Source organism: Manacus vitellinus, unplaced genomic scaffold (genome assembly GCF_001715985.3).
Source record: "Manacus vitellinus isolate BGI_N305 unplaced genomic scaffold, ASM171598v3 scaffold_0_pilon, whole genome shotgun sequence".
Taxonomy (NCBI): Eukaryota; Metazoa; Chordata; class Aves; order Passeriformes; family Pipridae; genus Manacus; species Manacus vitellinus.
The window spans coordinates 55,855,073-55,867,146 of NW_021938789.1; the positions used below are offsets into that span (position 1 = coordinate 55,855,073).

Here is a 12,074-nt window from a genome sequence, read left to right on the forward strand (position 1 = left end):
AACTTACCTTATGCACTTCTTTTTGTCACATTATAAAATACTGAAGATTTGTTTTCCTCTGTAGCCTCCACTTCAGCTTAGGTTAACCTATTTAAAAATGAGGCAATTGGCCAGAAAATTAAAAGCCAGAAACTTCAGTACATAAAAAACATTGACACAGAGGATCTGTATGTTTTCTTTTTTCAGCTATGACTTGTACCTCTTTTTCCCGGATAGTGCTGGTTATATAAATGACATTATATAAATACAGACAGAAAGTGAAGAAACACACCTGGAATAACAATCAAACCTATGAAGCAAAAGGGAAAAGATCTCCTGTTGGTCCACAGGTAGTTAAATGCAACGTACGTTTTACAGCCTAGACTGTGATTGAAATCTAACACTGAGCTTCTTCTAGACTAAGCTGTGAACTCTCATGCCAACAATGCACCTCCAGGAGCCCACTATTACATGTATCTCGCTAAGCCTCATCCCCATGTAGCTTTTCACTCCAGGAAAGACAACTGACAGGAGAGTTTGGACACTGCACGGAGTTTAACACAACTTCATTAAAGGAAATTAAGCCAGCTTAATGCTCATGAGACTGATCTGGCATTCTTGAGAGGCATAAAGAAGTTTACAGCACAGTAAACTTCACATTGTTAGACCTCCTTTTCCAACGCCTCTGTATGTCTCATCCAAGCTCTTCCCATGGCCAATCTGTCTGCTCTTAAACATTTATGTAAGGAATTGTGAAAACAAATTGATCTCAGTCTGCCTTTTCTCTTTATCCTCTTCAAAGATGTACTATCAGGAGCTGCAACAAATACCAATCACACTGGTATTTCTCATGAGGTGTTTTCCCAAAAAGTCCCTCTAGGCAATATTTTGCCTGTTGAAGGGGATTATTTCTATAAAATATAAAAAAAGCTGGTTTATGTAGCACATCATCTGGTTCATTTATTAGAAACTAGATCATTACACTGGATTTAAGAGTATGCAGATGAAGAGGTAATACTGCATTAAACAAAAGACACCAAGAAAAGCTGTGAAGCTCACTCCGAGATGGTGTGAGCATAGTTAGTGATTCTGTATTAGAAATGAAAGGTTTTATAACAAAGTGTACTGAGCAACAACTTCATTTGCAAAAAAAAGCATCAGGAGAAACACAACATATAAATTATTAGCTAAATATGCTTTCAGCTTGCAGAAGTTGAACATATTTTCAGTAATTGCTGGTACACAGTGGAATAGGTATCACTTTTAAGACCTGGGGGAAATCTGGCATCCTAACACTAGGCAGTATGTGGCAAATAATAACTTTTAAGGATGACAGATTGAAGTTTTTAACAATATCCTTTTTCCACACAAATACTAAACCTCTTCTTCAGATGTGGAGCTTTATTTATTGCTCTTTAAGTGAGGAAAAGGCAAAGAAGGAAGAAGAAAAAAACCTGCAAGTGTTTCTCGTTCTCACTGGGCTCCAAAACATGTAATAATTCCCTATTTCTTTCAAGTGGTTGACTTTTTTTTTCCCCTCTTGCTAGAGTGTTTGTCCTTTTTAAAATTAATTTTCCAGGGACTAAATCTCTGATTAAACAGGCAGAAAAAGGAGCTGGTCCTCACCAAAGACAAGTGGGCAGCCTGAAGGGTGACTTCAGTGTTCCTCATAGCGTAAGGACAGAAACACAGTAATTAATAGATATAGGACCACAGCATGCAGGCTTTTAATTGCTCCCCATCCTTCACCTGTCTAGCACTATTTCAAGGCTGAAAGAGTCATCCCTCCAATCTAAAGGAGGCCTGCCATATTGCCTTTCTTTGTGGGAAGAAAGGAAAACTTTAGTTTGATGCAACAGGTATGGAAACACAAAAGGAAAAAAAAAAGGGGCAAGTGAGCAGTCCTAAAACAGAGCTGAAACCTATGGATTAGGTGAGGAAAGGCTCCACTGCTGAGCCATCATGCAAGGTTCCTGTGAGATCCCCACTGTATTCTGGCAAATGCACATGCAGTGCCTCGCTAAAGCATCAGCTCATAATACCTAAATCACAGCCCTGTGTCTGTTTCTTGTCACCTACAGGACCAGATCCCTACCCTAATGCTCAGTTTATGTCAACCAGCTTCCCAAACGCATGCCTGTGTCTATGAAAGTCCTTAGTACTCTTCAATTGCTTGTGGTTGTTATTCAGGAGTAAGAGAGTGGAAACACTTCAATTACTCACTCCAAGCAGGAGCTCTTTGTGGGTAGCTGCATAGACTTTTAATGGATTTTATTCTGCAGTCCAAGCAGTAACAGAAAGTTTTTGTCAGTTCAACTTCTGTGCTGCAAGCCTGCTGAAAAGGATGTCCCTCCAGCATTAGAAGTTAATTTAGCTGCTTCTGTTACCATTCAACCCTTGGCCTCCATTCTGAGGCTGCCAACACAAATACCACCTGCGAAAGCCATTCTCATAAACTTGGTCTGTATGAAGGGATTTGAAATGTCTGGCTCAGCTCATCAGGGAACACGTGGCAACCCAGAGGCTCTAACGACCGAGACACCAAGGAAGGGGTTTTTTTTTGTCCACGGTGCTTATGCTACATAGCACATCTTCACCATGTTGCTGCATTTGAACTTGCATAGAATTCATGTCATTTTTCATGTGAGGAGCCTAAAGTCACTTAGAGAAGTATTTATTCAGTCCAGCTGAATCAAGCTGAAATCAGTGGACTTGCACAAATGCTGCAAAAAATTATTGCTAGAATCAGTTCTCAGCTACTACATTTACAGCAACATTATTAAGTCAGTCCCTTACAGTATGCAAGGAAATAAGCAAGCACACCTAGATGTCTTTATGAAGGGACATTAAGCGTGGCCTACACAGGATAACAGAACCAAATGAACTTTTCCACATCTCATACATTCTCTCATTAGCATATGCTAAGCTAGAAGCTATCAGCAGCAGCTCCAAGTTATGAGTTGATCAAATGTTACTGAATTTCACCTGACAGGCTCCAAAAAAACCCCATCCATATCTATTCATTACCTCTGGTGTTTGTCCTTAAATAAAACAAACATCACATAGCCTCTGCTGCCCAAATTAATGGGAGTGTGGAAAAATAAATAACTTTTAGAACTACTAAGGTTCTACATATTGAAAGAGAAAGCATTACATTTACTTAGAGATTCATTTGGAGATTGATTTTCACAAAATTTCACCTTACAGCCTCACCTGTCTGGGCAGCAGTTTCAGGTTAGTTGATTACTCTGCTGCTGCTGCTATTAAGTAAGGAAAGCTAATGAGAAACATCTAGAGCAGACCATTGCTGTCTGCCTAAATATGACAAAAGGCATTTCACTGCAGTGGAGTTCATAATACAAAACCACTGACATGATTAGGAATTTAGATCAGCACATTTCAGACAAGAAGGTGGTGGTAAGAAGACAATCAATAACAACCATCCAACATAATATCAGGTGTATTTCTTAACCAGCAGCAGCCTGACAACTATCCTCACTCCTCTCCACAAAACTTCATTAACCTGTTAAACATATATTCATTATCATCCACCAGAAATGCACTTTTCACCAGGCAGTCAATAGAGAAAAGAAGATAGACAGCATATCCCCTTTCTTCCCTGTCCCAAACCCTGGCACGAGCCAGAAACAGAGAGGAAAGAAGGGAGGGAAAGATAGTATGAGCATAAGAAGGCTGAAGACAGTTAAAGACTGGGCAGCCCCACCATCATGGAAAAGCAGCTCTGTACCATGTAGTGGTCTCTTACATTTGGAAGTACTGCTCATCCATGAAACTCAATGAAGCATGCTAAGGGTTGAACTTCAGAGTTAGCAAGTTATTACAAACAACCTAGTTCCCTGGTCCCATGAAGTGAAAGGTGGGGGCAGTTCTCTGAACATTTGGACTAAGCAGATGCATTGGCTGCCAAGAACTGAAATGAAGCTGTTGGCTGGTTTACATCTTATTAAAGCGCCTCTCCTTTCCAACCTAACAGCAGGTGTTGGCCGAGTATAATTACACACACAGTTTACACAACACATGGTAGCATACTTGAGAGCTTTAGCTCTGAATGCACACATGGGTCAGTGGTCCTAGCATTTTCAACCAGTGCCACGAGGCATTTTTGCTTTGTTCCATTATAAAAATATTTACTGAAACTGATTTCCCAGTTTGGATTGATTAAAGATACAGCAGTCTGGGAACAAGTATTTATTGTTCCCAAAAGGCTTTGGAAGAGGACCTGGGGCTGTACCGCCTGCCACACAAACAGGCATCATCTTTTCTTTACCATCCTGACTTTCTGAGTTTGGTTATAACAACAAAAAGTACCAGTGGAATGCACAAGTTCAAACACCGTGAAAGGTTCACATTTCCCACCTACCACACTGTCTCAATTTTGAACTTCGGTGACTGGACTGTTTTTCTGAAGCTTTCTCTTAAGAGGGGATAGACCTGTCCTCAGCTTTGCACAGCATCAAGGCTCACTGTTGGTTTTGATTTGGGGCAGGTGTGTGTCAAAATGCATTGAAGAGGCTGATTATGGAAAACAGTTGCAAACTTTTATTTTAATTTAAACTGAAGATCTACTCAGGCACCTGGGAACTGCTGAGGGCATGGGGAATAGGAAGGCAACCATTTAATTCTGTTATTTTCCAAGCTGTCAAGTGGGATGGAGACACTGAACTATGTTAGAGAGCAACAACTATACAACTGATTCTTTATGGACATTACAGGCACTGGGAGAGGAGAGGGGAAGCTATTTCACCAGTCAACATATTCCAAGGCAAAAGAAGACCCCTGGGAAGTGGGGGCCAGAGCTGGATCTGAAGAAAGAGAAGAGCAGCAATGCATGAAGGACAAAGACTGCACCTGAGAGCTGTTTTGAAAACTCAGTCAAATTCAGGGAAAATGAAAAGCTACAAGCCCTCGGGAATGAAGCGTGCACAGATTTAAACAAATGGGTATAATAGCAGCATAGAGCAGTTTGCAGATGTTGCCAGTACAGTCACAGCAATGACACAACTGCTGCATGCAAAGCTGATGAAAACAGACACCGAATTCTCCTTGCATTGCACTGAAACCTAAAAACCATCTTCACAGGGCAGCAGAATTTCCAACCACATAAGCTGGGGCAAAGCATGTAGCAAGAACTGCCTGATTTTGGCACAGAATCCATAGCTTTGCACAGTGTTTAGTGACACTCCCATAATTAATGCGGTAGTGAATGCTTGAGGAGAAACCTTTTTTCTTACTGTGAAATTTTTTAAGACTCCTACTGGGCTGAACCCACGGACTTCAAAGTTTTTCAAAGGAACAAAAACCAAAGAACAACTACTGAAAATTCAAGTTCATTTTTGGTCTGAAAGAAGCAGAAAAGGGGATTAAAGTTGGAAGTTGATCACCTCCAAGTTGAGTACCTCAGTAATGGACCTTGTGGCTATTTGTCTCAGGCTGAGAACAGAAATTTAGCCCTGAGAATTTGAGAAACTCTTTCCCAGCAGCAGAATAATGGCACTAGAAAGACTCTGGTTTCAAATGAACTTAGCCTTATCACACTAATTTCTCATGTACTGACTTCCCATGGGTATCCACTGACCAAAGTGTATGACACCCTTGAAAACACATAAATCATTGAAGTAAAAGAGCGTGTCTCTATGAATAAAGTTGCTGAAACCTGCAGCAGTAAATTACTTAAACACTTACAAAGGCACGCAGGTATTAAAAATAGCAGAACTTTCTACTGCATGTAAAAGCTAACACCTATCCTTAATAACTATTCCTGTATCCCAAAAACTTCACTGCTTTAGTTGCAAAAGCCTGATTATACTAATATACCTGAGGAGCCATTCCCTGAAAACCCATAAAAAGGGCCAAATCAGTTTTGGGGCTTTCACTTCACTTTCTGCACTGAACAGCCACCACTGTAGCACTTCATTGCATGAGGAAGACCAGGCTTCAGATCACTTTTCCTGTTGCCATACCATGCCATACCTGCTTCTGTCTCAGACAGAAAAAAAGCATAAAACTCTGCTACTCACAATCAGACAAGACACAACTCTTCTTGCCTCGTGTGAAACTCAGTCAGTTACACAATTAAGCAGTTAAATTTTCTATGTAAAACTTGCGAGACGTTACGTTCAGTGGATGGAGCTTGAGAATGATCAGAAAGGAAAAAAAAAAAGCACTAGTCATAAATAAAAAGGTATGTTACACAGAGGCTTCTCTTCCTTAACTAAGCGTTTCAAAAAACAGGAAGTATCATTACACCAGGAACACGTGGCTAACACAAAATCTGTTTCCAGTTTGCATGAGATGCAAAACTGCAGTGAGCAGTACCTTACTTCAGTGAGCTTACACAAAGTCAAAAGCCATGAAGGGAAAGAAAATAAAGAAGAGATGACACTTCAGACTGACTTTTTTAAAACCTTCATCTAAGGTGTGCTGGACATCCTTCCATACCGCTGCATTCACATGAAGCATTTAAGGTGTGCTTTCTGATGGATTTTTTTTTTGTGTGTGGAGGCTTTTTGGTCATTTTTTAAGTTTTGTTTCTACCACCCTCAAAAAACGTATCCAATAGCCAACAGCTGAAAGCCTTTCAGATAAATCCTTTCATTACTGGCAAACATCACTGCTGATGTCAAGAAAATCCTATTTAATTTCATCTAGCATATTGAGTTTCTAGCGAAATTCCTGAGAAAATTGATTTTTCTATCAACCCCCCCCATTTGTTTTGACACCTGCATAATTTCATTTACAGTTCACAATAGGGTTCGCACAGACAAAGGCTCACCCAGCAGCACATGTCCATCCCAAACTGTTTCTAGCTTCCCAGATTAATAGCAAGTTTTTGCCTAGAAATGGAAAAAAACCCCCCATCATCAGTGGTTTGGACACTCCTTGCTGTTTTCACATCGAGTCCCTGAATTTGCTTTGTGAAAGGTGGAGTTGTGAGCAAGGCTTACAAAGCCAAGAGTGCAGAGACTTGGTGCTTTACCATCCTTCCTTCCCCCAGCAACAGTGAGGGAGCTGCTCTTACAAATCATAGCAAAATCTACTGAGGAGTTGTTTCACTCGCAATGCTGCTCTTCAGTATTTACACAAAATCTGGTTCTTGTTGCTTTCCAGAGACAATTACCAGAGTGCACACTCTGATCTCCCTGATGGAAAATGCTCTAGGCAGTAAGGAGAGATGGCCGCTTCTTCTGATGCAGTTTTAAAGTGCATGGACCATTAAGTTTTCACCCTTCACACAGAAACATTATCCATTCCCTTTTAACTTATAAAAAACCATGATGCTCAACTTTTAATCATATTCAATACTAATATTGAAGGATTTTGCCTACTGGCAGGCTAAATTTCACATTATGCAATCATCATAATAATTTCTATTTACATTCATTAGAAGCTTTATCTTAATTTAAAAATGCAAGTGTAATTTGTCAAGATTCCTATTCATGCTGTTAAATGGATTTATCTGTCAATTAAATTTTTATACAAATCATATCTAATGGGAAGCACTGAACCTGGTAAGGGATACAGAGAAAAGAATAACAAAGAAGGGCTTCTATGAGTATGATAACCAGAAAAGGAAGTTTAAAGAAGGTGTACCCACCCCCAATAAACAATGTTGGTAAATGTATCTTTAAGGTCCCTTCCAACCCAGCCCATTCTATGATTTGTTCTATGATTTTGACAGAAAGCAATACTTCTATATTCTGTTTGTACATCAGAGACTGCCTTTCTCTGACAAACAGTAACCTGTACTTAACGTTGCAGCTGCCACTTACTCACTTTCAGTCAAAGACCAATTCAAATGCCACATTCAAGATCCACACTTTTCCACTTCGGTCTTACAAAGATATTGTGAGCCATTGAATACTGTTCAGCATTACTCAAGCCAAACACTTAGGAGTTAAGTAAGATCTTGAAGATAAAAACTGCACAGTAAAATGTTCAGGATGGGATATAGAGTGAAATAGCAGCAGATCACTGTCTGCTTTCAGGCATACACCAAGTGTTTCCTGAGGGGTAGTTCAGAGCTCTTCAAGATGTCTCTACTTAGCACATCTCAAATTCAAGTCCATAAGCCAAGCTGAATCACAACAACATTAAACAGGAGCCTAAACCAAAAATGCTATTTAGACTGGATGAGCTTGCCCGTTCTTGTTCATTTACAACCTAATACTAATGATGCTCCATCCAGCACAGGTTACCAAGCTTTTCTCCCATAAACTCACTTCCTCAGTAACAGCAGTAGAGTGAGATAGTAAAAACCACAAGAAGGAGACAGTGCTTCAAAGCTCCCTCCTGCTGCTCACAAAACCACAGAAAAAGCATGTTGTCTCACTGAGAAGCCACTGTCTTCCTCCTCCCATATTCAGTTAAGACCACGTCAACCCCGACACAGCTGGAGAAGTTAACCATAGGAGAGAAGAAAGCAAGAAATGCATTTTCATGGGCTGCATTTAAACAACAGCTGTACTGTGGAACAGGGAATGCTAAATTCTTGCTTCTTTCAGCTGCCCACATTTCAAGCTTGGATAGCTGACCTTCACATCTAGCATAATACTAGCTTTCTACAGCACAAAACAGTATAAAGAATTAACAAAGTAAATCCATTATCACTTCCAAGAAGTCAAGATAACACAGAATTATCAGAAATCAGATTTTATTCCTTCACGTGGTTTGCTGCTCGCTTATTATGTTTTTTGTCTTCTGGAATTAACTAGATTATTGCTATCCATACCCACATCAGTAAACAGAAATGCCATTTTTGCCAGATCCTCAGAGATATTTCAAGGATATAAGAGCAAAAGATAGATGCTATTCTTACTGATAAAACATTACTAGGGAAAGATTCTTGTGTTTGATGATAACAGAGAATCGATGACAATTCTCTGACCTTGACTATGAGACTAACAGTTGTGTACTGCTTTTTTCTTCTGTTGTTCTTCACCAGCTCTGTGTGCCTGAAGGCACAGGTTGGCAGAGAGAATTCCCCACACTCATACTGATAGTTAATGACTTTTAAATTTAATATTCTTGACACCAAGGAGATGTACACATACTGACTAAAGCATATGTGGTAGCTATCACTATCACTAGCAGGAAATGAGCATGCTTCAGGAATTCCAAAGCATTGAGACGGTTTAGACACAAAATGTTCCTTCCTCTCTTTACTCCCATTATACACAGTCACTTAAAGAATAAAAAGTCTGACAGATCACAATATTCTTCTGAAATTCAGTTCCATTCACATCTTTCTCACTTTCAAAAACACAAACATCATGGCATAATTTCTGGTACAGACTGAAAACAGAACCCAAGCCCAAATGCTCAGGACACTTACTGTATTTCCACCAGAAGTTGAATTCTGCCTTTCTCTAATTCACATTAAGGCTATGAACATAAGCCCACTGGCTTGTCTTGTCCTCTCCAGCTATAGTACTTCCACCTTCCATTTAGATATATATACACAAGGTGTGCAATTAGAACATCCCTCAGTGAGAGTAACCAACACTCTCTGCCTCCTTCCAAATACAACCAGCCAGTAAGCAAAATAAAAACTACAATCCATTTTGGAACAAAACCTCATTAACCTTCTTCCATTACGTTTTTGTCTAAAAGAATTATTGTACGTTATACAGACTGCACAATCCAGTAGTGAACAAACAGGTATTCATAAGAAATACAGAACCAATATTACATAGTAAATATAACAAAATACCTCTTGCCATTTCCTAATGATATCCCTATGCACTGAAAATTCATGGTATCAGTGGTGTTCTTTGCTTTAGCTCTCCACAGCAAGAACAACAGGGTTCCCAGAAGGTCATAGTGATTTTCTTGTCAAAGTTAATGCAGCAAACCCTTCAGTGTAATGGGAAAAAACCATTTCTGTATATGGCATTGAACCTGGGACATATTTCAGGAACTGACACTTGTGCAGTTTTCTTCAGAAACATTCCAAAAAATACAATAAGGTGAGATATTGACTGATCCTAATTTGGACAGGCCCATTAATTTTCCAAACCTACTGGCATATTTTAAGTTACACTTCTCTCAGCACTTCTCCCACCCCGCTTTGTATCTCTAGGTGTCTCCATGAACTTACTTGAGACTTCAGTGGAAAACTCAAATAAACTTTTAGTTATTAACTCAGTTGCTACCTAATTATCACAGGTATCAGAAGATCAGAATTACCACCTCCATTTCACAAAGGGGAAGCAGGAAAGTCAATAGGATCTTCTGAAGTCATCCCACAGGTCAGCAGGAGACAGACAAGAAGATAATTTGGGCTCCACAGTGCTGTAGAAAGCTCCATGCTATACAGCATTGTGGCAGCTCTCAAAAAGTCATGAAGTCTTTACATGCAAACACACTGGCAGATGTCAAGTGCTAGAAAGTAGAGTTATATTCTGGAAACTCAATATCTGCCCTGCAAACATTTTTATTTTGATGGCTGCTTTTTTCACTCTTAATTGCCAGAATACATACATGGAAAGATATATTGTATTTCCCAGAAGTTATTGGTTATTTCATATTCAAATTAGTAATCCTAACATAATATTTGTAAATATACAGCGTGTTATTTATCTGAGATAATTTTAAGGGAAAACAGCCACCAAGGCTGTGAAATTGGTACTTAGAAATTAACTCAAACTTTGGAAACAATTACCTCAAGACTGAATACTTTTCCCACCATGTGCACTACACTGCAAGCTGTAAAACTTGACCAAGTGTCATGATCTGTTCCATACAGGAAACTAGATTAGATGGGGTTTATGCCTCTGAGAACTCCCTGTGAAATTCCACATAAATACATACCATGAGAAATTCAGTAGCCACAAAAAACACGAGTGTGGTTATTATATTTTAATATCTACACAGAAGTAACTCACAGATGTCAGAGCTTTTTCTAAAGTCACAAGCATCTAAGAAACTAAGACTATCATATTCCTGTGGGTGCTAGCACAAGGTCTTTCTTAACTTACTATCACGGGGCTCAGGCCTGCCCTGACCCAAGAGGCAGCATTATTTCTCTACTCATATAGCATTCTAGAGACAGGCAGCCCTAAAGCATAGTGGTGGAAGAGCTAAATAAATAGGAAAATAGATGAGGAGTAAGGAGCAGTAAATCACCACAACAGAACCAAGCAGCAAACAGCAGTCTGTTCTGTATTACAGATGGCAATGCATTCAGGCTACAGTCTTATGGGATTTCCTATTTGGGAAGACATAAAGCAGAGATACTCCACATTGTAAGTGGAAATAAAAAAAAAAGCAGTAATTTTTCAAATACAGCTTATTCATCTGCCTCAATCAAGCCCATCCGACTGACTTCTGCTATTTGAACTTTATGTACATTTCACTCCCTCTGAAATGTTGAAATGAGAAAACCTGACCTGGAAAAGGGAGTTTTAGAAACGAATCTGATGGAGAAACCACACCAACTGCCAAGGTCTGACTCAGTGTTCTGTTCACTACAATGAAAAGCCCAAATCCAATACAGAGTCAGTCAAAGAGATGGAGAAATCTGGTTCTTCGAACACTGGACAGTTCTGCTTGCATTAACTTATTTTCCTCCCTCACCTCCCATCCTATCTCCTCCTTTCACTTACCAAGGGCTTGGTTTCATCTTCATCTTTGAAATAGTAAAGCTGGTCCCCCTTGAGAACAAACCAACGTGTGTGCCAGGTCTTGACGAAGCCTCCTTGCTTCCGCAGCCACCCACACTTAATGGCAACGTGCCGCCCTTGGCTCAGTGGGGGAGTCTCTGAAGAGCCATTGTGGTCCTCCATACTGGGAATGAGCAACTCTCCTGCTGAGCAAACAAGAGGGAAAGGTAAAATAATTAGATTATCATCCAGGCAGTAACTCGCTCCTTTCAACACAGCTGGAAAAGAAACGCACCTCAACTGCAAGAAAAGAAAACGTTAGGAAAGCACTTCCCATCTGCCTGCTTATTCTCATACTAGCACACTCCATCAGCTGAGAGAATTATTACTTGCCTATAAAATGCAATAATAATAATGAACTGCTAAAAAGCAGGCAAAAGGGCAAAAGTTTTGTTCAAGTGCCATGTAGACACT

The 12,074-nt window shown here is 39.8% G+C and overlaps 1 protein-coding gene across 1 annotated transcript in view; it reads right to left on the minus strand.

The window, feature by feature from the left end:
- ARHGAP24 (Rho GTPase activating protein 24) overlaps positions 1 to 11,798 on the minus strand; it is a 173,871-nt gene extending 162,073 nt beyond the window's left edge. The window contains exon 1 of the mRNA XM_008933745.2: positions 11,604 to 11,798. Within this exon, the coding sequence (XP_008931993.2) occupies positions 11,604 to 11,783 (180 nt within the window). The 5' untranslated portion in view covers positions 11,784 to 11,798. The remainder of the gene's footprint in view (positions 1 to 11,603) is intronic.
- Between the last annotated feature and the right edge of the window lie 276 nt (positions 11,799 to 12,074).